The following is a 26,834-nucleotide window of genomic DNA, read 5'->3' on the forward strand; positions in this document are numbered from 1 at the left end:
AAACCAACGAAAAAAAACTAAAAAACTAATAAGCATCTCTATAATTACCTGCTCTGTGGAATTACACAGAGCAGCCCTGAACCTCCTCTTCTTGGGTCCTCCACCGGCACTCATGGCTCTTCCTCTCCCTCCAGTGATGCTTCCTATGACACACTTGGCCCTGCCCCCCTCCGCTCCCTTGTCACTGGAGTTGATAGACAGGAGCAGGAGCCAATGTCACTGGATGATATTTTTTGTTTGGTTTTGTCAATAAATGTCTGTGTTTTTATTTACACTTTACTTTTTTGGGGAATGAGTACAGGTATGTTGGGACAAGGTGCATTGCAGGGTGTACCCCCCATGTTGAGGGATTGTGGCCTAATATGGTTTAGGAGGGGTCGTAAGCTGTTCCTTGCCCCTCTTCTCTGGCCTGCCAGACTCCATGCTAGGATTAGGGTCTGGTATGGATTTTTAGGGGGGTCGTACAATGTTTTTTTTGTCACCCTTGAAATTTACATCAGAATCCTTATGACTTATGTGAGAATTTCCCATATTTTTTTTTTTTTTTTGGTGGGGTTCCTCCATTAACATTTATTTTAATCAATTCATTTAAGGAATGTTTCCAAACACTTAGGTATGCTTTATGTTTTCTTTAGCAAAGAAAGTAAACTTTTAATGAAAGTCTCTCTGGAGCTGTATGTAAATGTCTCCTCCCATCTGCTATATTAAATAGAGTCAGCATAGATTCTTCCTTTACACTATGGAACTCTTGGATCACTAATTTACAACCTGTTTTATATCCTTTGGTTGATGTTTAGCTGAACTTGCCTTGGCTTTAAGAGATGTGCTGCTGACTATAAGAAGTCTACAAAAGCAGAGGAAGAACACAGCTCGGCTTCATTCATTTATTATGAAATGAGTTGTTTTGAGGCTTCCTCTGGGGAGAGAGAGAAAAAGTTGTATTGTTTGGCAATCTAAATCCTTTGCCGCTAGAGCTCTGAACGGTCAGACAGAAGAAAAGACAGGCTGGGAACAACAAGGAACAGTGAAAGAAACCTGATTTAACTAATCAAGTGGACAACAAAATGAGTGTAACAGAAACTCCTACAACTAATGCGACTATTACTCCAATTAATCCTATCTGCAGGAACAGACAAGGACCATATGCCTATGAGATCCTAGAAAGTAAGTAAACATTTCCTAGTTATTTAATATTTTCAACGCAATCAAACTTCTGTGCAGGTTCGTCTTCCACATCAGTGTAATAACGAGGAAAGGAAATTGTACAGAGAATTATCTGTCAGCATACATCGCACAAAGCCAAAGCCAAGCTTTATACAAAAAATAATTTTATTTGTTCAAAAATAAATCCCTTCTGTTAAAAAATGGGATTTGGCATCCACATAATCCACAGAATTGTAGGCGCTATATATCATTTTGTATGGAAAGGAGTTATTTTTGTAATAATAAAATCATTTTTTGTTCACTTATGTATTTTGGGGTTTGTGCGATGAGTGCTGACGAATACATCCCTATTCTGTGTATTGTAATTCTGGTTCTTATGTATAACAGGAAGGTTGGCACTATCATAAAAAAAAAATATTATCTCCACCTAAACTAGATGCTTTCTAATCAGGAGGAAAGCCACATGTTGTGTAAAATGCAGATTATGCCTTTCTTTGCTAGCCTTCCCTAGCCTACAGTTTCCTGTAGACTGTAGAAGAATGACTTTGAGATAGTTTCAGTTATTATCTTATATGCAACCTAAATTATGAATTTCCCAGAGTCACTGTGGCAGCTTATCTTTGTTAATGACAGTGTTTTATTTCTATGAAAAGATACTGACAGCACAAAGGTTCTGCTTGAATGCAGCCTAATGTGTAAAGCTGGTATCGACAGTTCGAATCTTGGCCGGTGTAGTATCAGATACTGTTCCCCATCACATAGTGTCTGCCCTGTACTGCGCAAGTTGAGGGGGGGTTTAAACATTCCTGAGTCTATCCAAAGCTAAAACAAATGTTTTGCCTATACATAAAATTTAAAGTAAACCTATACAAAATGTTGCCTTACTAAAAGTTGAACTAAAAAAAAAATGAAAAGACTAGTGGGCACCACCTGGTGTACAGAGGCATCTTTATCTTCTTTTAGAGCACATGGAGATCTCCAGTCCCAGGATGCTCTTTTAGGCGCATGTCAGCTTCAGTCAAAAAATTTGAGCCTTGCAATTACAACCCCCCTCCTTGCTATTGGCCCATCAGTCTGATTGGCAGGCAGGCTCACTAACCAAAGGTGTCTTTACAATGTCTCTGTAAAGATAACATGTTACCCACAGAAGTCAGTATGTAGCATTTCACTGATCAGAAAAAATATGTTTGCTCAGTCAGCGTAGGTCCAAAATAGGGTTTAGTGTAATAAATTCTCTCTGGAAGTTGCCAGGGTAAATATGTCTTGGAAAGTTTTAATTTAGTCTGTTTATGGTACAGCTAGTCACATTTAACTGGACTTGTTTTAACGTTGAAGTCATTTAGCTACATCCATGTACTACTGAGTGTTGGGAACATCCTAGTTCAATATGTTCTTTCTCTGTGATGACTTACGGCAGCTTTTATCTATTTAAGTAAATTCCCCCTTCGTTTAAGGCACTTCCTATATATTTAGGTTCAGTTTCTCCCAAATCAGTTATTTTTTTTACAACCAAGATCTTCAAAGTGCAATGGTTGAATAGAGCTATGTGTTATGCACAAAGGTTCTGCTTGAATGCAGCCTAATGTGTAAAGCTGGTATCGACAGTTCGAATATATTATGCTATCACTGTTGAGTTTCTTTGAAAAGTTTCTATCTTATCCTCACCCAAATATTGAATTCATTTTGGGCTTGATTTAACTAACCAGTTGACTTTTCCTAGAGCAGCCGTTCTTTATTTTTATTTTTTTGTAAAATAATTTTTTTATTGAAAGCATTTTATACAGTATAATCAGGTGAAAAGAAAGAAAAACAAAAACAACAGAAAACTTTTACCTCCGGCTAGTAAAGCATCCTTCTCATCCTTCTCATCCTAAAACACAGGATATACGACATACTGTTGCATAGAAAAAGATAAGTCCCCAAGGAACCTCAGAACATCTAAAAGGAGAGTCTAGCATTATCTCTAAATGTATGAAAGGTCAAGGATTCAGGGATAATTTCAACAAAATATATCACTTACAGAGTAGAAAATAAGGGTATCACAATTTAACCTAAAACACATTCAGGAGAGCTACTAATAAGTGCATCTTCATCATTTATAGGAAGTAGATGAAGAACTAATCCATCCCCCAAGACTTTATGAAACGTAGTAGGTACACCCCTATTTGCGTAAGTGGCCTTGTAAAAGTAAGGAGCTTTGCTAACTAAATCCTTCAAAATGGTAAGAGTGGGTGCCAGTCTTTCCTAACCAGGGTTCCTCCAGATTTTGCTTGAGCTGTGTTTAATCAACCTCCCATTTAATGATGCCCTCACAGTTCCATGGCCAATAGCACTTGGCAGAGATAACTGTAGGATACCTACAACCTTTTTAGCAGTCTGCAAAATTGGTAGTCTGACCAACACTGTAGGGCAGGCATTCTTCCACCAATATGATTTTAGTGGGATTCCCTGAGACCTGAAAAAATATTTAATGGGTTCCTTTGGGGTAAAAAAGATTGATAAAGGCTGCTGCAGAGACATTCCAGATATTATGATGGGTCCTAATCATAAAACATTTCTTCTGTCATTGTCATTATATATGTACTAAGCTTTCAGAAAAGATGGCTATTAAAGCAGAGTTTACAGAGATACTGTATATTAACAATGTTTAGCTAAGATGTTATGTATGCTCAGTAAACTTCTATCACTTACTTCAGGTGTCCTAAGGCTTTATGTACAAACAACTTACTTTGACTGCTGGCCACATTGTGGCACAATTTTGCAGCAATTTGAGTTTTCCAGCGACCGGCGGTCAAAATATTTCTATCCTGAATGTTATTCTTCCACATTCAGGAAAGGGAGGTTGAAGCTCCCCTAAGTGCAGCAGCTCCTAAACTTTGGTAAAAGCCTATGTGTACATTGACATATACAGTGCCTTGCAAAAGTATTCACCCCCTTGGCATTTTCCATGTTTTGTTGCCTCACAACCTGGAATTAACATGGATTGCTTGAGGATTTGCATCATTTAATTTACAGAATATGACCACAACTTTGAAGATTTTTTTTATTATTGTGAAGCAAACAACAAATAGGACAAAATAACAGAAAATGTCAATGTGCTTAACTATTCACCCCTCTAAATTCAATACTTTGTAGAGCCACCTTTTGCGTCTCTCACAGCTCCAAGTCGCTTTGGATAAGTCTCTATGAGCTTGCCACATCTTACCACTGGGATTTTTGCCCATTCCTCCTTGCAAAACTGCTCCAGCTCCTTCAAGTTGGATGGTTTGCATTTGTGAACAGCAATCTTTAAGTCTGACCACAGATTTTCTATTGGATTGAGGTATGGGCTTTGACTAGGCCATTCCAACACATTTACATGTTTCCCCTTAAACCACTCAAGTGTTGCTTTAGCAGTTTGTATAGGGTCATTGTCCTGCTGGAAGGTGAACCTCCATCCTAACCTCAAATCACAAACAGAGCGGTACAGGTTGTATTTAGCACCATCCATCATTCCCTCAACTCGGAACAGTTTCCCAGTCCCAACTGCTGAAAAACATGCCCACAGTATGAAGCTGCCACCACCATGTTTTACTGTGGGGATGGTGTTCTTTGGATGATGTGATGTGTTGGGTTTGCGCCAGACATTATCTTTGATGGTCAAAAAGTAAAATTTTTGTCTCATCAGACCAGAGCACCTTCCTCCATACATTTTGTCCTTTCGCAAACTCAAAACGTACCATTTTGTTTTTTGCTGAAAGTAATGGCTTTCTTCTGGCCGGTCTGCCATAAAGCACAACTCTATGGAGCATACGGTTTATATATGTCCTATGTACAGATACTCCAGTCTCTGCTGTGGAACTCTGCAGCTCCTCCAGGGTTACTTTAGGTCTCTGTGCTGCCTCTCTGATTAATGCCCTCCTTGCCTGGTCCGTGAGTTTTGGTGTGTGTCCGTCTCTTGGCAGGTTTGCTGTCTTGCCATGTTCTTTCCATTTGTTTATGATAGATTTGATGGTGCTCCTAGGGATCATCAAAGGTTTGGATATTTTTTTATAACCTAACCCTGACTTGTACTTCTCAACAACATTGTCCCTTACTTGTTTGGAGAGTTCCTTGGTCTTCATGGCAGTGTTTGGCTAGTGGTGCCTCTTGCTTAGGTGTTGCAGCCTCTGGGGCCTTTCAAAAAGGTGTGTATATGTAATGACAGATCATGTGACACTTAGATTGCACACAGGTGGACATAATTTCACTAATTATGTGACTTTTGAAGGTAATTGCTTGCACCAGAGCTTTTTATGGGCTTCATAACAAAGGGGATGGAATACATATGCACGTGCCAATTATCAGTTTTTTATTTCTGAAAATAGTTGTATGTACATATTTTTCAAATCTTACTTCACCAACTTAGACTATTGTGTTCTGACCATCACATATAATTCAGATTAAAAAAAAATTGCACTAAAGGCTGTAATGTAACAAAATAGGTAAAAAGCCAAGGTGGGTGAATACTTTTGCAAGGCACTGTAGGCTTTTATGGTGTTGAGTTTAGGAGCTTTGGCAAAAAAACACCAACAGCGTCTAAACTCAAGTTTAAGAGCTATAGTTTACATGAAGCCTAAAGCTACCATAGACATAACATGAGTCACCCAGTCTGTCTGGTAGTCAAAATGCTGTGGGTTCACACCAATGCTACCAGTAGGAAAATGTAGCATTGGGACAGAATTGAAAATGTGTCCCAAAGGTTCCCCTGATAAGCTAACTATGACTGTTCTCCTCCTTACCCCATCCCCTTTATTCACAAAAACATTAAAAAAAAGCCTGGTACACACGGTCCAAATATTGTCCAGTATTGATCAGTTCATAAGAAACCAGCTGACATTAAGGCCCGTGTGTTTATTGGCCTGTCCAACAGAAGCCGGCCGAATGGGCATGCTGGAAAACCAGCATCTGATTGGCATCCGATCAGCGGGGGCAGCCAACGGCTGCCAGAGCTGATGGGTGAGTTCTGATGGGGTGGGGGCAATCCCCTTGTCAGAACACAAAAGCTCAGCAGGGCGATCAGTGTACCAACATTGCATAGTTAGTACAGCAAGCTCCTCCCGAGCTCCTCAGTTTTTTGGATTGAACAAAAAAAAACTATGAGAACTGACTTTGCAAGTTGCTGTACAAAAAGCTTGTCCTGAGTGCATTCAAATTATAACTTTTTAAATGGCCACACTCTCAGATCTATAGGCAGCTATATCTTTTAGTTGGAGGCAGATTTTCTGTTTCTGTAATGATTATTGCTTTTAAAAGAAAAAAGTTGTGTCTGCAATCCCTGAAAAGTATTACATATCGCAAATCAGTTTTGGGCTAAAAAAGTTGGGAAAATGCACAGAAATTCCAAATCACATGGAAAAACCATGGGTGTGCAGGCTTGTAGTCACGGCCCAAAGGGCACAAAACAGGGTGAAAAAGCTAGCCCATCCTGATTTACACGGTATGTAAGAAAAGCATGCCAATGTTGCTGTATCTCATCAGGAAAAAATGCTTTTGCCAAAAGAAGGATTGTTTAAGGATATTTTGATGACTTCCGGTCATTGAAAAAATGTCCCAGTGTAACTTTTAATTCCCTACAGAATTAGCTAGTGGAATTTAGCAGTAAAAGCTGTTCTGCAAAATGTCTTCCTGTATATTTACTGTATTTGCTTTCTTGGCACTTATAAAAAGAAAAAGGTAAGAAGAGGTGAATAGCCTATGACTATAAAAGCAAACACTACCAGGTCTACTTTGCTAGATATTTATGGCTCTCTCTGGCATTGTTAAAGGTGATTGACACATGTAAACTTTAACTTTAACCTGAGGACTTGTCATAAAGCTGCAAGCTTTTTCCACACTTAAAGAGACCCTGTCACTACCTTCTACCTTCACAATTAAACAAAAGGATGGCAGTCTGTATTGTGTTGCACTTACAGAAGCTCCGCTTGCTGCAGCAATTTAAAACTTCTAAGCCAAGATATTACCCAGGACCGTCTTTAATATTGATTGGACCCTGGGCAAAACTTTTCTTGCCCCCCCCCCCCCCCCAAGCAGTTTCGCTCTCCACCTGCTCTGCGACATAAAATAAATAGCAGCTAGACTCAAAATCAGTTTACTGAATCAGATCAGGCAGCTATTGCGATTGGTTGCCAGAGGTTACAGTGTATCATTATCGCTCACTGACTGGTCGCTAGAGGTTACAGAACACATTACAGCTCACTGGTTAGTTTCTAAAGGTTACAGCACGTGATTTCTGCTTGTTGATTGGTTGCTAGAGATTACTGTGGATATGACCTCAGGGGGGCATGATATACATATCAATACCGCCGGCTTCCGCTATTTACATATGAATGCTGGTAATTTACATGTAAACACAGGGTCTGCCGGTGAGTCATCTGTACACAACAATAGGGCAGAGCTGGGCAGCATTAGTAGCAGCACTTCACACTGAGATATTGGGACACAACACAGGACTAAAACCTCAAGGGGCGAGGGAATTTAAACCAGGATAATTCGCAAGTATGAAGCAGCTGCTTTGGGCCCCACAATAATGACAGGGCCCAGGGCATCTGCCCCTTTTGCCCTGCCTTAAAAACGGCCCTGATATTACCCCACAACTCATACAGAAAAACAACCCTTCTACAAATGTCAGATCATGAGACCTTTGGGCTGCCTGCAGTGCCCTCATCCTGTCATCGAAGTGTTTCTGCTGGACGTACAAAAATCATACAAGATCAACATTGAAAGCCATTGCATAGTAAACAATGACAGTGGTTATACTATGCAACAGCTTTTAGTACCAGTCTTACTAATTATTTTTTTCTTTTGACAGAAATACACCAATGATGTAGGTGCTGAGAGGAAGGGCAGGGGGAAGGTATGGGCATACTGGAAGTCTCACAATCCGGCACTCCATGAAGCGGGAGTCTGAATTGGGGGGCTGATATCTTTGCTTAGGGGTCTCAAAATACTGTAAATTGCTCATGCTTGCAGTTAACCTCCTACTGACCTGTATTTTACCTGCTACTAAACATATTTAACCTGACTAGAGCTGTTTTTGCATTCCCATTGGCTGAGAAGCAGTACTGACATGAACTACAATCCTGTTTTACAGGGCATTGACTATTAAAGTCCTGCTTGCCGTGTCTTTGATGCAGGTTTCTGCAAAATGCACAGTACATAGGGTTAAATGGCAAAGCATATAAAACACACCTAAAATAAATAACAGGCCATACCTCCCAACATTTGAACTTCAGAATGAGGGAAACTGGAGGACGGACAAGACCTGTAGCACGCATAGCGTGTTGTAATTAAATGTGGGCGTGTCCAAGTGTTTAGCAGTGGGATAGCTTAAGGGCTGTGGTCAAACAAAACCCCTTCCCCTGATCCCATTCCAGCTCCATCTATTCCCCTGATCCCATCCCGGCTGCATCCATTCCCCGGATCCTATTCCGGCTCCATTCATTCCCCCAATCCCATCCCGGCTCCATCCATTCACCGATCCCATCTTGGCATTTGTGGCAGAGTGGTGTACTGCTCCCCGCCTCCTCCTCCTCTGTGTACAGAAAAAAAACACAGGAGGAGGAGGGGAGCAGGTTCAGTGCACTCTGCTTTGCACTGTGTTTCAGAGGCAGCCAGGGAGAGATGTCGGCTGCCATGTAAAATGTAGCTTGCGGTGTGCAGGAACCAAGATACCCCACCACAGGCATTCCCCCGGGACTCAGCCCTGATTCTCCGTGACCCTGGGACATGAATCAAATTCTAGGACGGTCCCGGTGAATCAGGGACGGTTGGGAGGTATGATAGGCTATGCTCACAACGCACCAAAACGCATAGATGTATAAATAATAAAGCCTTACTTTTCTTACAATGCAATGGTTTCTGTATAACATACTGTAATATTCTACAGTATAAAATGACTTAGTGCAAATACAATAAAATAATAATAGTAATAATAATGATAACTGTATGTGAGGATCGGTTGCCATAAAGAAATAAGGCATTTTCCTAAAAAACATGTAATTAATGGTGATACTATATTACACACTACAACATGTACATTAATATACAAAAACTAGGCAGTGAATGGATTCTTCAAGTTTAATCTAGTTTGGGTGTCAGATAAAAAACAAGCAATCATAATGCAGAAGAAACATGTTAGAAAAAATCCATAAACCCATGAAAGTGGGCAATGCTAAAAGCTTACTCTGTGCAGAAAATCTGCAATTACCACATAAAGCATCAGCACAATAGTAACCATACCAATGATCTTTGTGACATGAACTCATTTATGATTTAGCATTGCAATTGTTTGCAACTGACCCTTTCTGTATTACACTTGGTGTCCATTAGATACATTTAGTAGACATACAATTCTGACACATTGGATGAAATACAGTTTTAAAACATTAGAGCAAACCTGCTACTATATTAAGTTGAATTTGTAAAGAGATAAATACTAGCTTATTGCTATATATTCATCTCTTACTGTTTTTTATTACAAAAATGATTCCAAGGAATATGTATAGAAACAGAGAAACTCCATCTTTATTAATGAAGATCCCCTGTATGTTTCCTAATAGAGCTTACAAACGTACAGATTTTCATATATTTTACAGATGAGAGATTTAGTAGGGAGTAGCTTAGGTAAGATTTAGCTTTACACAGTTTTGTTAAACCCAATTGAAACTGTATAAACACCATGTAGCTTTTATTGATATCTTAAATTGATTATACACAATACATTTGATTTTTACAATCACATTTAAATCTGTAATAGGCTACAAACTGTATGGTCAGCATTCTTTAAAAAAAAAAAAAAAAAGCATTGCATATCTGTGATTCTAATACACATCTGCGATTTAAATGTTTTATTTTTTTTGCCCAGAAGTTGTAAATACACAGATTTGGACTTCTGATTTTCCATGGTTCTGCTATTCTGATGCAACTCCTCACTAGTAACTCCACCCCCAGCATTTGTATACCCTGCAAGGGAAAAGGAAGACCAGCTCAGACTGTCTGGAGGCCAAAAAGAGGAAACTAACACCCTCTTACAGGCTTATCTCAGAACATACAGTAGTGCCATGTGTTGATTATCTTATGTCAACACCACTGTCTAAAAGTTCACTGCTTTACTAGTAATGTAGCGGTTCCCTCGTGAGGGCTGCTGAGTGTTGTAGTCTACCTGTCACCCTGCCCAGCCAGGCACACGATTTCCAATCGGTCTTAGACAGAAAACAATCCATACACTTTGTTTTGTTTTTTATTGAGGGGGATTAACTTGGATGGGGTAAGGGAATAAGGGATGCCCATTGAATTGCAGAATATTTACATGGGATCAACTATATACATTCCTTGTATATACGCTCCAGTCTTCACTCCAATACAACACTTGCTTAAATTCTATTCCTCTTCAACAGCTCCAGCCTGTACCACCTCTTGCTTGTACTCCCAGGACCAATTAGCACAGGTTTAGGCTTGACACTGGCTCAGCCAGGCCTTGCCCGTTCCATTTGTGGGTAGGGACCTAGGATCCCTATGGTGTAGCAAAAATATGAAAGAGCTTGGTGCTAGTTGTCCTACACATGGCTACTGCTCCCAGCACTACCTCTTCAGGCCCTGCCAGCCCTCATAGCTGCAGCTGCCTCTCTCTCATGCCCATACTTTCACAGTCTGCACCCATCCCAGGCTGCTCTCTCCCAGTCCTCTCAGGCATGCCTCCTCAGTAATCCTGAGTGTGGATCACTCACCAGCCCTCCTGGCTGTGACCTGTTGTTTATCCCTGGAGACTTGCCTGGCAGTGCTCTCTACGGCTGTCCTCTCCTTGCTCCTGTGCCTCCAGTCCCGAACACCTCCACATGTTTTCAGAGGGCCCCATCCACACCAGAGCTCAGTCCCAAGGTCACCACCCTCCAGACTGGGGAGCTCTCTCAAAGGCCACTGACAGCCTAGCACTCCATCTCCAGCTTCCTCATGAACAACTCCTCCCCCACTGGACTGACCCTAGGTATTTAAGGACGTCTGCCCCATGCCAATCCAATTTGGGGACTGGTGAGAGCTCCTTAGAATACCCCAAAAAGCTGAAGACATCTGGGAGGGCAATACCTCCACAATGTTTAGGTAAGGACAGACGGAGTCGAGGAGTGCGTGTGTCACATACCTGGTGGTGGAGCCCATTATGGAGGGAGAGGCCTCTCCTACAACTCTGACTCGAGAACCCCTGATAGGGCAGACAGGAGGCTCGGGAGTACAGAGTGGCACAAGTACCTGGCAGGAACCCTGGTGCTGGAGCTGAGCTATGCTTCCAAAGACTCTGTGAAGATACTGGCAGTGCAGAAGATGGCTGGAGCTGCAGACTGGCTGAAGACAGAAACAACTGGAAGCCAGGCACAGCAGTCAGAGAGGGAAGTGTCCGGTAGATCGAAGCACTAGCAGGTGAAGACAGGCCGGGTCGGTAGCAGGCGGGCAGGTCAGGTACAAGTTCAGAGGCAGAAGCAGAGTCGTGGTACAGGCCGGAAGCAGGCGGACAGCAGGCAGACTGGGGAAGAGGCAGAAGCATAGTCAGGACAAGCTGGGATCAAAGGCAGGCAGAAGGCAGGGATCATCAGGAACAAGCCGAGTCAAACAAGAACAGGTATGCAGGAACAAGCAGGTAGCAGAAATTTCCAGAAAACGCTGTAGACCCGACAGCAAGAGGCTTGGGCACCAGTCTCCTTTAAATAGCAGATCTGGCACCAAGAGTTGTCACAATGCACATGCTCCTGTGTGCATTCGCACACGTCTATCGTGCGTCTGCACACGTGCGTGCACCAAATGGCTCTTCTTGAGGGAGGCCTGCACACAGGTGTGCTTCTGCCATCCTGGTTGCTGGCTTGCCCTTCTTGACAGCATGGTCTCTTGTGTGCTCATATAAATTTGATGAATAAGGAGTGGGTTTGTCTAAAGTACTGAGACGAGATTTTTATCAGAAGTGTTTGAAAGAGGGATAAGTACTTGGGTAGGATGCACATCTTCAAAAGATTACATCTACCAAACAAGGAATGTAGTCTCCGATTCCATGACTCCAAGAAGGCCAGAAGAGGAGGGAAGTTAAGTTCATATATCCGAGGCAGGTTGGAGGTGATATATGTTCCCAGATATTTTAAGGCCATATCCATCCATTTAAATTAAAAGCTTAGCTGCAAGAATCGCAGGGGGAATTCCCAATCCCTTAGCTTCTGATTTGTTGAAATTAATCCGTAGATTGGACAATCGGCCATAATTTTCGATTTTTGCAGATGATTTTTGGAAGCGGCACTGCTGGGTTAGTAAGGAAAAAGAGCAAGTCATCAGCATACACTGAAATTTTATGGTGACCATCTCCTACCCTTACCCCAGTGATATTGGGGTTTAGTCGAATCGTGCAGAGGAAAGGTTCCAGGGAAAGCGTGAAAAGTAGTGGGGACAGTGGGCAGCCCTGCCTCATCCCATTTGTGATGGGGAAGGGGTCTGATAAGATCCCATTGGCTTTAACCTGGGCTGTTGGGTGGGATTATATCTTGGTGATCCAGTGTAGCAATGAATACCATTTCCTCAAACATAGCCTCAGTATAAGTGAGTCCTCTTAAAGCGGAGGTCCACCCTAAAGTGGACCTTCCGCTCATTGGAATCCTCCCCCCCTCCGGTGCCACAATTGGCACCTTTCAGGGGGGAGGGGGGTGCAGGTACCTGCACAGTACAGGTATCTGCACCCACTTCCGGGATAGCTCTCTGCGGAAAGGGGCGTAGATTACGCCCCTTTCCGAAAGTCCCCCGCTGCCTGCTGGGAAACACACAGATCCCAGAGGCAGCGGGTCCATCCTTATTGCGCAGCACAACTCGCGCATGCGCAGTAGGGAACCGGGAAATGAAGCCGAAAAGGCTCCACTTCCTGATTCCCATACCCAAGAGAGCGGCGGCAGCACCCGAGAGAGGATCGAGAGATCGGCCTCAGGTGCCGACATCACGGGCAAGCTGGACAGGTAAGTGTCACTATTTTAAAAGTCAGCAGCTGCAGTATTTGTAGCTGCTGGCTTTAAAAAAAAAAAAAAAAAAGGCGGACTCCCGGCGGACTCCCGCTTTAACTAGTTGGGCATAATTTTCTGACTCGCTCTCTGGATGGGGAGAGCTTGTCTGCTCCCAGGTAAGAAATATATAGCCCTTAATGTAGAAAAGCACAGATAACCCATGTGATATCAGGTGAGGGTTTCCCTCCCCCAGTCAACTAATAGAGCAGGTGGGCTGTATGTATCCCCTCCCCAGAGCAGCCCCATAAGTAGTACTACATAGTGGTGTCTACTTGGGCCCCCCTGGGATCTCGGTAGGGGCCCCAACCAGTCCCACCCTCCTTCGTCAGGGAGTGCACGACCCCTGTAAAAAAAAGGGAAGTGCAGGAATGTGCCTCCCCGACAGCAACCACCCTCAAACCCTCCCGTCCCCACTCCCCGATCCCACATAAAAGGCTAAATGCATCAAAGAAACAAACAATGCTATTAATGCTAGCTGTTGAGGAAAAATGCAATATGGCCACACATATCTCTCCTGCATTGTCAATCAGATCGAGACATGCAGGGGCAACAATGTTAGCTCCTCTGAGTCAGTGTCCAGGGTAACAGTGGACAGCAGGGAGTCTCTTCGGTGTTCACAGGTGGTAGATGCAACATGTGACATGTAGGAAGTTTTGGCACCATGGGAATGGGCAGACCAGGGTCCCTAGGGGGCGCACCATCTGGTAGATAAAGTGTCAGGTGCGTAAAAAAGAGCAGCAGCTGCCTGTGATGATTGGACAGGGGATGGCAGCCATATAAAAAAAAAGGAGGGTGAGGTAGCTGCAGTTAACCGGGCAATAAGTCATATGGTAGCTCCGGGAGATTGTCAGGAGCCCTCTCTGGTAAGGGCTGTAGTGATCTGTGAGATGTTTGGGGATACTGATTATTAGCGATCTCAGCATATAATTAGGATGCAAACAGGGAGACAAATTAATGAGTTGAGGACGAGTGATTCAGGTATGTGGTGATCATGACTCACGTGGACCTTCTGCCAAGGAGGCCTGGGTTCTTCTCCTCGTTCTCTACTGCCGAGGCTGGGATGACTGCCAGGGTGCCGCTGGCCCCGTGAGTCCCGCGGGTCAGGGGAGCAACATCAGCCAGTTCTGAACTGGGAAGGGGCTCATGTCCATGAACCGGAAAAGCTTGGGTAGATCCTCTGGCGTGCGCAGGGTGAAGGAGCGTTGTTCCTTGTGAAAGGTGGCTTAGAGGGGGTATCCCCATCTATAGGTGATGCTCGCTCTGCGGGCTATATCCAGAACCGGGCGGAGCATGGCACGGCATTGTGGCCCTGGAAAGGTCAGGCAGTATTTTGAACGGGGCTCCATCAAACTCCAGCTCTCCATAGTCCCAGGCCTTCCTCAGTATCAGCTCTTTGACCATGTACCTGTGCAGCCTGCACACCACATCTCTGGGTTTGGCGGGGTCAGTTGAGTAGGGTCCCAGGGTTCTGTGGATCTTGTCGAATTCCACTCGGTTCGGGAGGTCAGTCCCCGTGATCATCTGAAAAATTGCAGCAACAGACTCAGCGAGGTCCTCCGGGCCGGACGCTTCAGGGAGACCACGGATGCGGAGATTATTCCGCCTGGTCCAGTCCTTCATATCTTCGGGATGGGTGGGTATGTGACAGGAGCTTCAGCTACACGTGTCCTCCTGCAGCCATGTCCAGACCACGCCCCAATATAATCACAATTGTAACCAGAAATTTGCTTTTAAACCAGGTAATGGGGGGAGGGTTCAGAGGAAGAGATAGCCAACTGTGAGCGAAGATGGTATTAATAGAGGCATTAGTGGTAATATAATACCTAAACCCTGGGTTGACAATACATCATCACAGCCTCAAAAAAAAGGAATAAGGAAAGAAGGATTTCGACTTTGTGGGTATATCAGAAACTTGGTTTGACAGCTCACATGATTGGTCAGCAGTGCATATATCCATGGGTATTCATTGGATCAAAGGTACAGGACGAGTAGAAGAGGAGGGGTTTGCATGTATATAAAAAATGAGTTGTTAGTGAACATGAGAAAATACATTGCAAATAGCAAAATAGGGGAGGTGGAGTTCCTGTGGGAGGAGTTTCAAAGGAAAGAGACAAGTGGGAAATGAATAGTGGGGGTATGCCACAGGCCCCTAATCTGAAGGATGAGGAGGAGTTCGCCCTCCTATCACAGTTTGCAATGGCAGTGAGTCAGGGCAATGTCATCATAATGAGGGACTTCAACTATCCTGATTTTGACTGCGTGGAGGGGACGGCTAACTCTTTCAAGGCCTGTCAATTCTTAAATATCTAACAGAACAACTTCGTGTTCCAGTTGGTGGATGCCCCAACTCGAAAGAATGCTTTGCTGGATCTAATAATTATTGATAACACAGATCTGGTCGCAGATGTGGGGATACGGGACAATTTGGGATCCAGCAATCACAAGCTAATAACATTTAGCATAAATCATAGGAAAAGAGTGCACACGGGTAGTACGACAACACTAAATTTCATAAGAGCCAACTTTTGTAGACTGTGCTCAATACTACAAGATAATTAATGCAAACACATTCTAGATATATTGAACATTGAGGAAAAATAGAAATGCTTTAGGAACATATTAAATAGAGGTATCACTAAGTGTATTTTAAGGGTAATAAATATAAATGAGCATGGCTAAATTTTAATGTAAAAAGAAAAAAAGACATATTAAAGAGAAAAAAATGGCCTTCAAGAAATATAAGGCTGAGGGGTCATGCATTCCACAACTACCAGGAATGCAATAGGAAATGTAAAAATGCAATCAGGGCAGCTAAAATAGACCACAGAAGACACACATAGCAGAGTAGACAAAAATGAATTCCATTCGTTCATCGCAGGATGTACCTTGTGGCTAACAGAGGCAGATGTCCAGAAAAGACTAGAAAAGCTTACACAAATAAATCACCAGGATTGGATGGCTTACACCTGAGAGTCCTCAAAGTACTCAGTCAGGTTATAGCCAGACCGTTATTCCTCATTTTTATGGACAGCATAATGACAGGAATAGTAACAGCTGATTGGCAAAGGGCCAACATGGTACCTATATTCTTATACTATATATTATATACCTGGGAACTACAGACCAGTCAGTCTAACCTCGATAGTATGTAAACTATTGGTGGGAATGATAAGGGACTATAACCAAAAATCTTCTGATGAAAACAATATCATTAGTAGTAATCAGCATGGGTTTATAAAAGGTTGTTCTTTCCAAACCAATCTATTGGCATTCTACGAGGAATTGAGCTGTCTTATAGATAAGGGAAGACTGGTGGATGTGGTGTATCTTGATTTTGCAAAAGCATTTGATACAGTTCCCCATAGAAACTGAGGCCTGTAGGCATAGATCATAGTGTTTGTATGTCGATAGAAAACTGGTTACAGGGGTGTGTCCAGAGAGTGGTGGTAAATAGGGAATACTCAGACTGGTCTGGAGTGGTAAGCGGGGTACCCCAATGCTCTGTCCTGGGACCAATTCTGTTAATTTTTTTTCTAAATGATACGAGGGTTGGTATAAAAATCTCCATCTCAGTGTTTGCTGAAGACACAAAGCAAAGTAGGGAAATAACTTTACAGCAAGATATAGAAACTTTACAAGAGGATCTCCAAAAAAATTAAATAATGGGCTGGTCAACTACATGGCAAATGATGTTTAAAGCGGAGTTCCACCCTGAATTTTTTTTTTCAGAAACAGAGTCCTCTAAACCTATAAAAAAAAAATTGGTAGAAATTTTTTTTTTAGACTTACCAGAATCGCCCTGTTGCTATGTAGTCTTCTTAATCTGCCACTTGGTCTGTGGAGCTCTTCGTCACTTCCTCCCTTGCCTGTGCTCCTGGGAAATGATGTGTCATCAATTCCCAGGAGTCTGTGGGCAGTACTGTGATCAGAAATCCTGACAGGAAATGACATGATTTAGTGCGGATCACAGCACCGAGATGTGCTTATCTATGTTGCCATAACAACGGGGTGGGACTCCTTATGGCAACAACGGGTTGGGACCCGTTATGGCAACCCTAGAAACAATCAGTGCTACGGCCGGTGAATTGCGCATACGCAAGATTGAGAGGTGCATGCTATTTACCCAGCATGCACCTCTCCTAAACTTATCCCAGAAGAGTTATTGATTGGGCCTCACCTGCCCACAATCATGATGGCAATGGCCACACCAGGAGGGACAAACTTGTGAGTTATAAAATTATATCTTAGCCATATCCATTATTAACAATGTATAATTGTTTTTTATTTAATAATGAATTATGCTAGGATCAATAAAAAATAAAAAAAAGTGTCTGGAACTCCTCTTTAATGTCAAAAAATTTTAAGTAATGCACTTAGGGCTAAAAATACCAATGCAAGTTACTCACTGGTCGCTAGGAGGAAATGGAGAAAGATCTGCGGGTCCTACTAGATCACAGACTCATCAAAGGCATGCAATGCCAAGCTGCAGCAAGCAAAGCTATCAAAATATTAGCATGTATAAAAAATTTACTCCAGATCTAAAAGGATAATCTTTCCACTTTATAAAACTCTGGTTCGACCATATCTGGAGTATTCCTTCCAATTGTGGTCACCAATCCTCAGGAGGGAGGTGCAGGAACTGGAGAGAGTTCAAAGAAGGGCAACAAAGTTAATAAAGGGAATGGAGAACCTTAGTTACAAGGAACGACTACAACCACTAAACGTATTCTCTCTACCACTCAATGAAACTGTAGGAGAAGCAGTTTAACCTTAAACTGCACAGGGAGTTTTTCACTGTCAGGGCTGTAAGGATGTGGAATTCATTTCCACAATCGGTTGTATAAGCTGGAAGTATTGATAGTTTTGAAAAACTCTTGGACTTGTAACTGAGCGAGCACAGTATACAGGGATACGGGAAATTACTATGAACATGCACACCTACACAGGTTGAACTGGATGGACTGCAGTGGCGGCTGGTGGTAATTTACTTTGGGGGGGAGGCAACGAATACACACTGACTCCCCCTCCCCCCAGTTTAGTCAGTCGGTCGGGTCCGGAGCACTTGCCCCGCCTCTGGCTCTTATCAGGTGCTTCAAGAAAACACCCCCCCTATTGGAATCCATTGCATCTGGTGTCCTGCATGGGGGCCAGACACGTGACTGGGGGGGCAGCGCATGGATAGGGGGTTGGCCTGTGCGCCCTTATGGACTGGTGGCTTTATTCAATCTTACCAACTATGTAACTATGTAAGTATTACCATTGCTTATATTTACCAGGGTTAATATTAACCAGAATATTTTTGCTGTTTTATTTTCTAGGGCTTGACATCACTGGACAGTTGCTGTTTGCTATTCTAACATTAATGACAGTAGTAGGAGTGATAGTGTTCTTGGAAGAAGCATGTTATATGTACAAAAAAATCCCTGGAGCCAAAAAATCTATGATCATCTGGGTGAATGCTGGTGCTCCAGTAAGTACAACTGATATAATTTTAAGTCCTTTTTAAAGGGTAACCAAAACCCAGAGTTGAGAAAATGTAAACGTTAAAAAGGAGCTCCATCTCCAGAAGATACAAGTCTGATCTACTAAGCCATGCAATTGTGCAGGCCTTGAGTGATTTCAGATCATACACCTTTTTTCAAGGCTTTTATTCCTGTCTACATCAAGCCTCTCAGTTTGTCCTGGTGATATGAGTCACAGAACAGAAAATGATTTGAAATCCAAACTTTTAAAATCATTTATGGTTGCCATCAGAACAGGAGGTGTGGCGATGTCTTCCCAACGGGACACCTGGTCAGGACTCACTACTCACTTCCTGTTGTGTCTCTAGGACAGAAACAGGAGTCCAAAAGGGCACGGGGGGAGATTCAAAACTTTCCATAACCAATCCCAAACTAAAAAAAAAAAAGTTTTGGCTTCAGTTCTGTTGTAACCCTGTAACATCTGTCCTGTATGTTATGGTATTGAAAGGGGTAAAACCATAGCAGTCATGAGATTCCCACCTACCACTTTTTTTTGTACAGTTCCTTTACGTTAAAAAAAATACTATGTTTTGGGGATTATAAAAAAATTTCAGGCCAAAAATTAGAATTTTGGCACGTGTAAACAAATTTTTAAAAAAATTTGGTCCAGCAGCAAAGGGTCAAGACTTAGGTTTTAAAATCTGTAAAGTGTACATCCCAAAAATGTTGTTTACATGTAATCTCTTAGCTATTTTATACTTTAACCACTTCAACCCCGGAAGAATTTACCCTCTTCCTGACCAGAGCACTTTTTGCGATTTGGCACTGTGTCGCTTTAACTGACAATTGTCGCGGTCATGCAACGCTGCACCCAAACAAATCTGGGATTTTTATCATGACTGCGACATTGTGGCAGACACATTGGACAATTTTGACACATTTTCGGGACCATTGGTGTTAATACAGAGATCAATGCTAAAAAATTCACTGATTACTGTAAAAATGTCAGTAGCAGTGAAGGGGTTAACACCAGGGGGCGATCTAGGGGTTAACTGTGTTCCCTGTTAGGTGCTTCTAACTGAAGGGGGAGGGGACTGTCTAGAGGAAGTGAAATGGTTCCTAGCTAATAGGAACACAGGATCTGTCACTCCTGTCAGAACAGAACAGGGAAGTGTGTGTCTACACAAACTCGTCCCTATTCTGTCTCTCTTGCACACGATCGCTCATGGCCATTGACCATGAGCATCGGCACACCCACTGTGCAGCAGGCACGTGAGTACCTGCTATCCCAACCCCGTGAGGCGACGTATAGCTATGGGAGCTCACGCAGGGTAGCCAACCTGCTGCAGTCAGGTTGGTCAGGATGCGGTTAAAGCTATGTGCACATGGCCACATTTGCCCATGCACCATAAAGTTTCTTTGGTGTCCTGAAGTTGCCATTGAAGTTGAAGGTTATACGTACATGTGCACATTTGCCTGTGCAGTATAAGGACACAGTGCATCTTTGATTTCTCAGACGTCGTAGAGCAGCATACAGCCGACCATAGATATAAATAGGTAAAGGTGGCTGTATGCAGACATTTGTTCAAAGTAGCACATGGGCACAGATGTAACGTTCGTAATGTATTGCATAATGTCTGTGCGCATTTACTACTATAACATGCACCATAACAAATAGTGGTGCATAGCTACATACAGCCACCTTCACCGATTCATGGGCATGGGTGGCTGTATGCAGCTCTATGACATACGGGACATCAAAAAACATAATGTCTTTACACTGTTAGGGCTAATGTGCATGTAGCCTAAAAGTCCTACCTAATAGCTAGCCTCACAAAAAAGTCTGTTATTAACTATTTTGTTTTTTAAATCCAGACAGCCTCTTTTGAGTACCTGGTTAACCCTGGTTTCAATTTGCTACTAAGCCATATTCCTGTAGGTAAGCACTTCAGTGGCCAATAACCACTCTTTCTTGAAATGGGAAAGGTAGATATGTGGGTACTGGTTTTGCTGGTAAGTCCTAACCCTAGAATCTGGAATGTTGGGTCTTTAGTAACACAGTGTAACCAGGGTCAGAGAAGCACATAGAAGAGACCTTTCTGTCAAAGGCAAAAGGAAATTTAGGATGCCTTCTCTTAGGCGGCACTTCTATTTTTTAAATTTAAAAATTACTATCGAGTTTGAATTAAGATCATTCTTATTCAATATATTTGTAATATTCAATATACATTCTTATTCAATATATTAACTCCAAAACCATTCAATGTAGGTCAAAAACCTGAGCTTTACAATTTATGAAAAGTCTTATGTATAATGTGTTAATGAACTTACTTCTGGATTATTGCTCATGACTGAAGTATAGCGGATGTTGTGGCTGCCACCGTCTACCCCCATTACTCTTATCCTAACCAACACCTTTAAGTAAATACGCAACTAATTTTTGGATTTAAATGGCCATAGCAGCCTTTTTATTAACAACCATAAATAACAGTATAAAACTTTTATTCCATTTTCTTAAACAAACACTTTTCAACCTAAATTGTCTGACTGAATCCATGTTGGCTTTCTATCGCATTGGCTGTGTCACCATCCACTTTACCATCCTGGCCCCTAGCCGCAGTTCCATCGGCTCAGGGACAAACTTTGTAACAGTTTTTCACACCCGATGCAGCCCGGTGACCGATGGTCCCTTACATCCTTAGTAGGGAAGGTACCCATACCAAGATGGGTCCAACCCGTTCCACTCCACGTACTGTATTTGTTAACATTCCGACCTTCACAAACCTGAGACCCCTGCCTACTGCTATGACAACCTACCAGTTTATAAATACCATTAAAGAAAAATCTACTCTATCCCCCAAAGATAAAAAACAAGCAAAAGAAAAATCAAAGGGAGAGAGGGAAAACTTCTTCTTCTTGCTTCCAGCTCTCCACTGACCCCCTAAAAGGATATTCTCTTACCCAGACCACTGCTGCCACACCCAGCCACGCTCTGCCCCCCATATCACCCAATAAACAGGGTCTGCAGCTGCCTTGTTGAAATACCTAAAATTGCCACTACTTCTAGCCTGCCCCCAGCAACTCAGTCATGTAGGCCCTCCACCTATGCTCTGCATCAGTTACTGGCCTTTGCTTTGCTATTTTTTATCAAGCATGAAGGAAAAATATTTTTTTTTCTCTAAAGAAATGCATAAACCATATTTTGGGCTTGTTAATTTTATCACATGATTGGAAGGTTGTTTGGCCCTTATATACAAACCCCAGAGACATTTGAAAAGGGTACACCATGCTCTGTGTTACGTGGGTCCTTAGGCTTTTAGCAATTCCATGCTATTGGAATAGAAATATTATGCTACTAATAGACACCTACTCACAGCGATTGGTAAACCATACTGTATACTTTAATCTTATATGTTAGAAAAATGTAAGATGTCTGATTGCCTCAATATGTATGTTTTGGGTTTAAAATGCACTCTCTTGTCATGTTTTCAGATAATTGCTACAACATCCTGTGTGGGAATGTGGATTCCTAGGAGTACTATGTTCACAGACTTCACCGCTTCTGTGTATGTATAGTTAGGGCTTTGATATACATATTCTATGTATTATATGAGTATTAATCTCAGTAAAATTGTAATGCATTTTTCTACGGTAAGTGTTGCAGGAGCATATTGTATTAAGACAGAGCAATTCCCTTCAATTACATCTTGTACATTTTACAAACAAAAAACATAGTTTCCATTTTCACTTACACAAACTAGTTTACTTAAAGTGATTGTGAACGATCGCCTTGTAAAACAATTCATTCAGTTGAAATGAATTCAGTTGAAAATAGAAAGGAAAGCCATATAGATATAAAAATACATTATAAATACCTTTTTCCCCCTTTTTTTTTTTATAAATGATCACATTCCCTCTGTTTTCAGCTGCATAAGAGCTGTGGGGAGGGAAAGCACCAGTACACTGAGCTTCCCAGTGAATGGCTGTGCAGCAGGGGCATTTCAGGACAAGTCTGATCATTGAAGGAGTACACACTGAGTTCCCAGCATAGCTAGAGAACTGACCACTGCGTGCTATCCTGATACTGTGGTCAGTTTTAATAAAGCCTCGTACACACTATCAGATTGTCGGCTGAGTTTTTCCTTCAGATTTACCAAAACCATGTAGTAGAAGGGCCTGCCTGATTGCATACACATTGAAACTCCTAAGGTTTGACCTTATATTATATGGTTTTGGTAAATCTGAAGGAAAAACTCAGCAGACAATCTGATAGTGTGTACGGGTCTTAAGAAACAGAAGGATTGGCAGGAACACCAGGGATTTAACATAAAGGAAGCATACAAAGAGAACGGGATACTTTGTTATACAAGTACATGGTACAGCAAGCACATATCAGGAATATGAAATGTTTTAAAGAGGGCTTTCACCCTGTTTGAAAATAATAAAAAGTCAGCACCTACAAATACTGTAGCTGTTGATTTTTACTGACTTTTAATAAAAGTACACTAACCTGTCCAGGTATTCAGTTATATCCTTACCCAGGCCATTTCTTCACTGGTCTTCAGGTCCCTGGCACAAGCACGTTTACTGTGCGGTCTCACAGCCGGCCTCTCACTGTGTATGAATGAGCCGCACTGCAATTGTCTTGCTGCCCTCCGGGACCTATGATGTGTAGGGCAGTTCATTCAAAATTGCAAAAAAGTAAATGGCCTGATAGCAGAACACAATGCACATAAAACTAGACATGCATCTTTTTCTCTCTTTTTTTTAACTCCTTGCTGCCCACCCACCGCCAAATGACAGTGGAGCGGTGCAGCTCTCGTTCTGGGATGCCATCATATGGCGGCGTCCCAGAACGGCCGCTTTCGCACGCCACACAGGACAGAGAGCGACCCTGATTTCTGTAAAGAACTGTGTCCGTGGCTCTTTAACCATGTGATTAGCTGGGTCCAATCACAGCCGGTCACATGTAAAAAAAGAGATTCTGGTAATCAGCTCTCCTTGCCTCACACTGACAGAGTGTGAGGAGAGGAGAGCCGATCAGCGGCATCTCCTCACAGGAGGACATCTAGGGATGTAATCAGGGCACTGATCATCAGTGCCCTGATTACAATAAATAAATACAGTGTCAAAATTATTGCCCACCAATGCCAGCATACAGTACCCACCAGGGGAAGTAATCAGTGCCCACCACTGCCCACAAGTGCCACCAATCAGTGCCCATTAGTGATGCCAGTCAGTGCTGGCAATCATTGGTGCCCATCAATGCCCATCAGTACCACCCATCAATGCCCATCAGTGCCCATCTGTACAGACTATCTGTGCCACCTATCTTTGTCCACCAGTGCTGCCTATCAGTGCCCACCAGTGCTGCCTATTAGTGCCTATTAGTGCCCATCAGTGCCACCCAACAGTGCCCAGTGCCACCTATCAGTGCCCATAAGTACGGCATATTAGTGCCTCTTCATCAGTGCCACCTCATCAGTGCCCATAAGTGCCACCTCTCAATGCCCACCAGTTCAGCCTATAAGTGCCCATTAGTGCCGCCTCATTAGCGCACATCAGTGAAGCTGAAAAAGTACTTTGTTACAGAATTTACTGACAGAAAAAATTAAAAAACATATTTTTTTCAAAATTTGTGGGGTTTTTTTGTAAAAAAATAAAAAACACAACAGTAATTAAATACCACCAAAAGAAAGGTCTATTTGTGTGAATAAAATGATCAAAAATTTGTTTGGGTACAGTGTAGCATGAACGCGCAATTGTCATTCAAAGTGTGACGGTGCTGAAAGCTGAAATAAGGGAAGGAAAGGAGTGTAAGTGCCTGGTAGGCAAGCAGCACAGCACAACATATATATGGTCTACATACAGTATGAGCTTTGTGGTGTGCTACAATGCACAACAAAAAAAAATCCTGCACCTATTGTGGATACAGACATTTTTGACATTTCCTCTAATTATACCATCCTAATGATGAACCACAGTTACCATCCTAATGATGAACCACAGTTACCATCCTAATGATGAACCACAGTGGCCAGCAGGGGAGCAAGTATTTAACTCATCTGATGGTTGCCAAAGTTGCCAGAATGCCAGTTCTGGCCTGAATAGAGTGAAGGAATAAGGAGAACAAAGTCATCTTTATTACTGTCGCTAACACTGCATATTGAATATGCTTTTTTAAATATTTTTTGCTCTTCTCTCATTTTCAATAGTGATTTCTACAATACCTCATACATTTAAGCAGCAACATACCACAGATCTTTGCATACCCACCTTTGTTCCCTGGGGACATGGCCACATTGCCAAAATACACATGCATATACTTATGCCCATTATATCTACTCCGTGTGTTATTCCCCTCCTCTGCATTTAGGAGTCTAATGCCGCGTACACACGGTCAGACTTTACGACTGAAAATGTTCGACGTGAGCTTGTTTTCGGAAATTCCGACCGTGTGTATGCTCCATAGAACATTTGCCGTCAGAATTTCAGCCCACAGATGTTTGAGAGCAGGTTCTCAAATTTTCCGACAACAAGTGTTCTTGTCGGAAAGTCCGATCATATGTACACAAGCCGGTCGCACAAAAGTTCACGCATGCTCTGAATCAAGCAGAAGGAGCCACACTGGTGATTGAACTTCCCTTTTCTGGGCTCGTCGTACGTGCTGTACGTCATCGAGTTCTCACGTTCTGAATTTTTGGTCAACATTTGTGTAACCGTGTGTATGCAAGACAAGTTTGAGCCAACATGCTTCGGGAAAAGAATCCACGGTATTGTTGTCGGAAAATCCAATCGTGTGTACAAGGTATAAGAGTTTTCACCTTCTTGTGTCCGCGAGGCAGATGATAGGTATCTAGAATTTTTTTTTTTTTTTTAATAAATGTTTAATTTTTTTTTTTAATAGTTATGGAACCCCACCACTTTGTTATTCTCTCTTATTAAAGGTTTCTTGCTGTTGTGATACACAAGTTTCAACTTATGCTGGTGAGTGAATGTGGTGGCAGAAAAGAATTCCTCAAGAAGTTCGGGTCACAAAAACTTAAACTCCACACAGGCCCGCTTTGCTGTTGTTGTGTATGCTTTCCACGGAAAGATATTAACAGGTGAGATAAACATGTAGGTTCCATAAGGGCCTCTTCAAGCTTCTGTTCTTGAATGTATTTTTATTAGAGTTTTTTAAGTGAATCTTATAATGTGTTGTGAGAAGGAAGGCCGGAAAGGTTTTGTGCGGCTTCGTACATCAGAAGTCACATTATTGCAGCCAGCTATTGTGTTCAGCATTTACATTGATTTTACTGTATAAATCTTTTTTCCCTTTGAAGGTGCAGGTTAACTGCAACAAGCACGCGTTTTAGGGTCTATTCACTCACTTGAGGTGTAGTAACATAGGTTTGTAATTCTGTACCATTCATTTTTATTGGCCCCCCAGCATAGATGCCAACACACCTGTGTGTTGGCATAATAACCACGCATAATAACACATGATCACACTACCGTGCACTCTTATGAGAAAAAATTGGTGCATATCTATTTTTGTATTTTTGTATGCTTGTACACACTAACCCAATACACCAGAACATAACTTTACCTTTTATTAAAGAGGCAATTTTGATAATAATATTCTGTTTGGGGTAATGATCATATTTTTGATTGAAAATATAGTTTTAACAAACATTTGTAGACACATGGGGTGTTAAAAAAAAATTGGGGATACTGATTTTTGCTATATTTTAGAAAGTATTGGCCTTGGGGCAAGGGTTCATTAGTGAACTTTTGTATCAATAATATGAAACTATATACTATATGCTGTATGAAAAATAAAACAATTGGCTCATCATCTGAAAAAGTTAACCATCTCTAAGCTGAAAAATAGTTAAAGCAAGATTTAAACTATAAATTATGCTTAACTATTGGGGATCAAAAATAAGATAAGAAATAAAATAAGATGATTTTAACATCAAATAAAACAAACTACATTTGTTAAAGTAGTTGTAAACCTGAAGTTAATGGCATAATGCTGCTAGCATGCATCGCATACTGGCACATTATGAAATACTCACTTTGGGACAGAGCCTTCCAGCACTATAAAGTCACCGCTGAGAGAGCTGACATGTTCCCCCTGTCTTTCATCCAGGTTCACAAGCTCTGGTTATGTGATTGGCTA

At 42.1% G+C, this 26,834-nt stretch overlaps 1 protein-coding gene across 1 annotated transcript in view; it reads left to right on the plus strand.

Moving 5' to 3' along the window:
• Positions 1-747: 747 nt before the first annotated feature.
• LOC143982224 (organic solute transporter subunit alpha-like) overlaps positions 748-26,834 on the plus strand; it is a 57,397-nt gene continuing 31,310 nt past the window's right edge. Inside the window, exons 1-4 of the mRNA XM_077480767.1 lie at positions 748-1,164; positions 18,524-18,675; positions 22,160-22,233; positions 25,615-25,773. Of these exons, the coding sequence (XP_077336893.1) occupies positions 1,065-1,164; positions 18,524-18,675; positions 22,160-22,233; positions 25,615-25,773 (485 nt within the window). The 5' untranslated portion in view covers positions 748-1,064. The remainder of the gene's footprint in view (positions 1,165-18,523; positions 18,676-22,159; positions 22,234-25,614; positions 25,774-26,834) is intronic.

The sequence above is a fragment of the Lithobates pipiens genome, unplaced genomic scaffold (assembly GCF_037356315.1).
Source record: "Lithobates pipiens isolate NorthernLeopardFrog02 unplaced genomic scaffold, aLitPip1_a1.2 Scaffold_16, whole genome shotgun sequence".
In the NCBI taxonomy this organism is placed as follows: domain Eukaryota; kingdom Metazoa; phylum Chordata; class Amphibia; order Anura; family Ranidae; genus Lithobates; species Lithobates pipiens.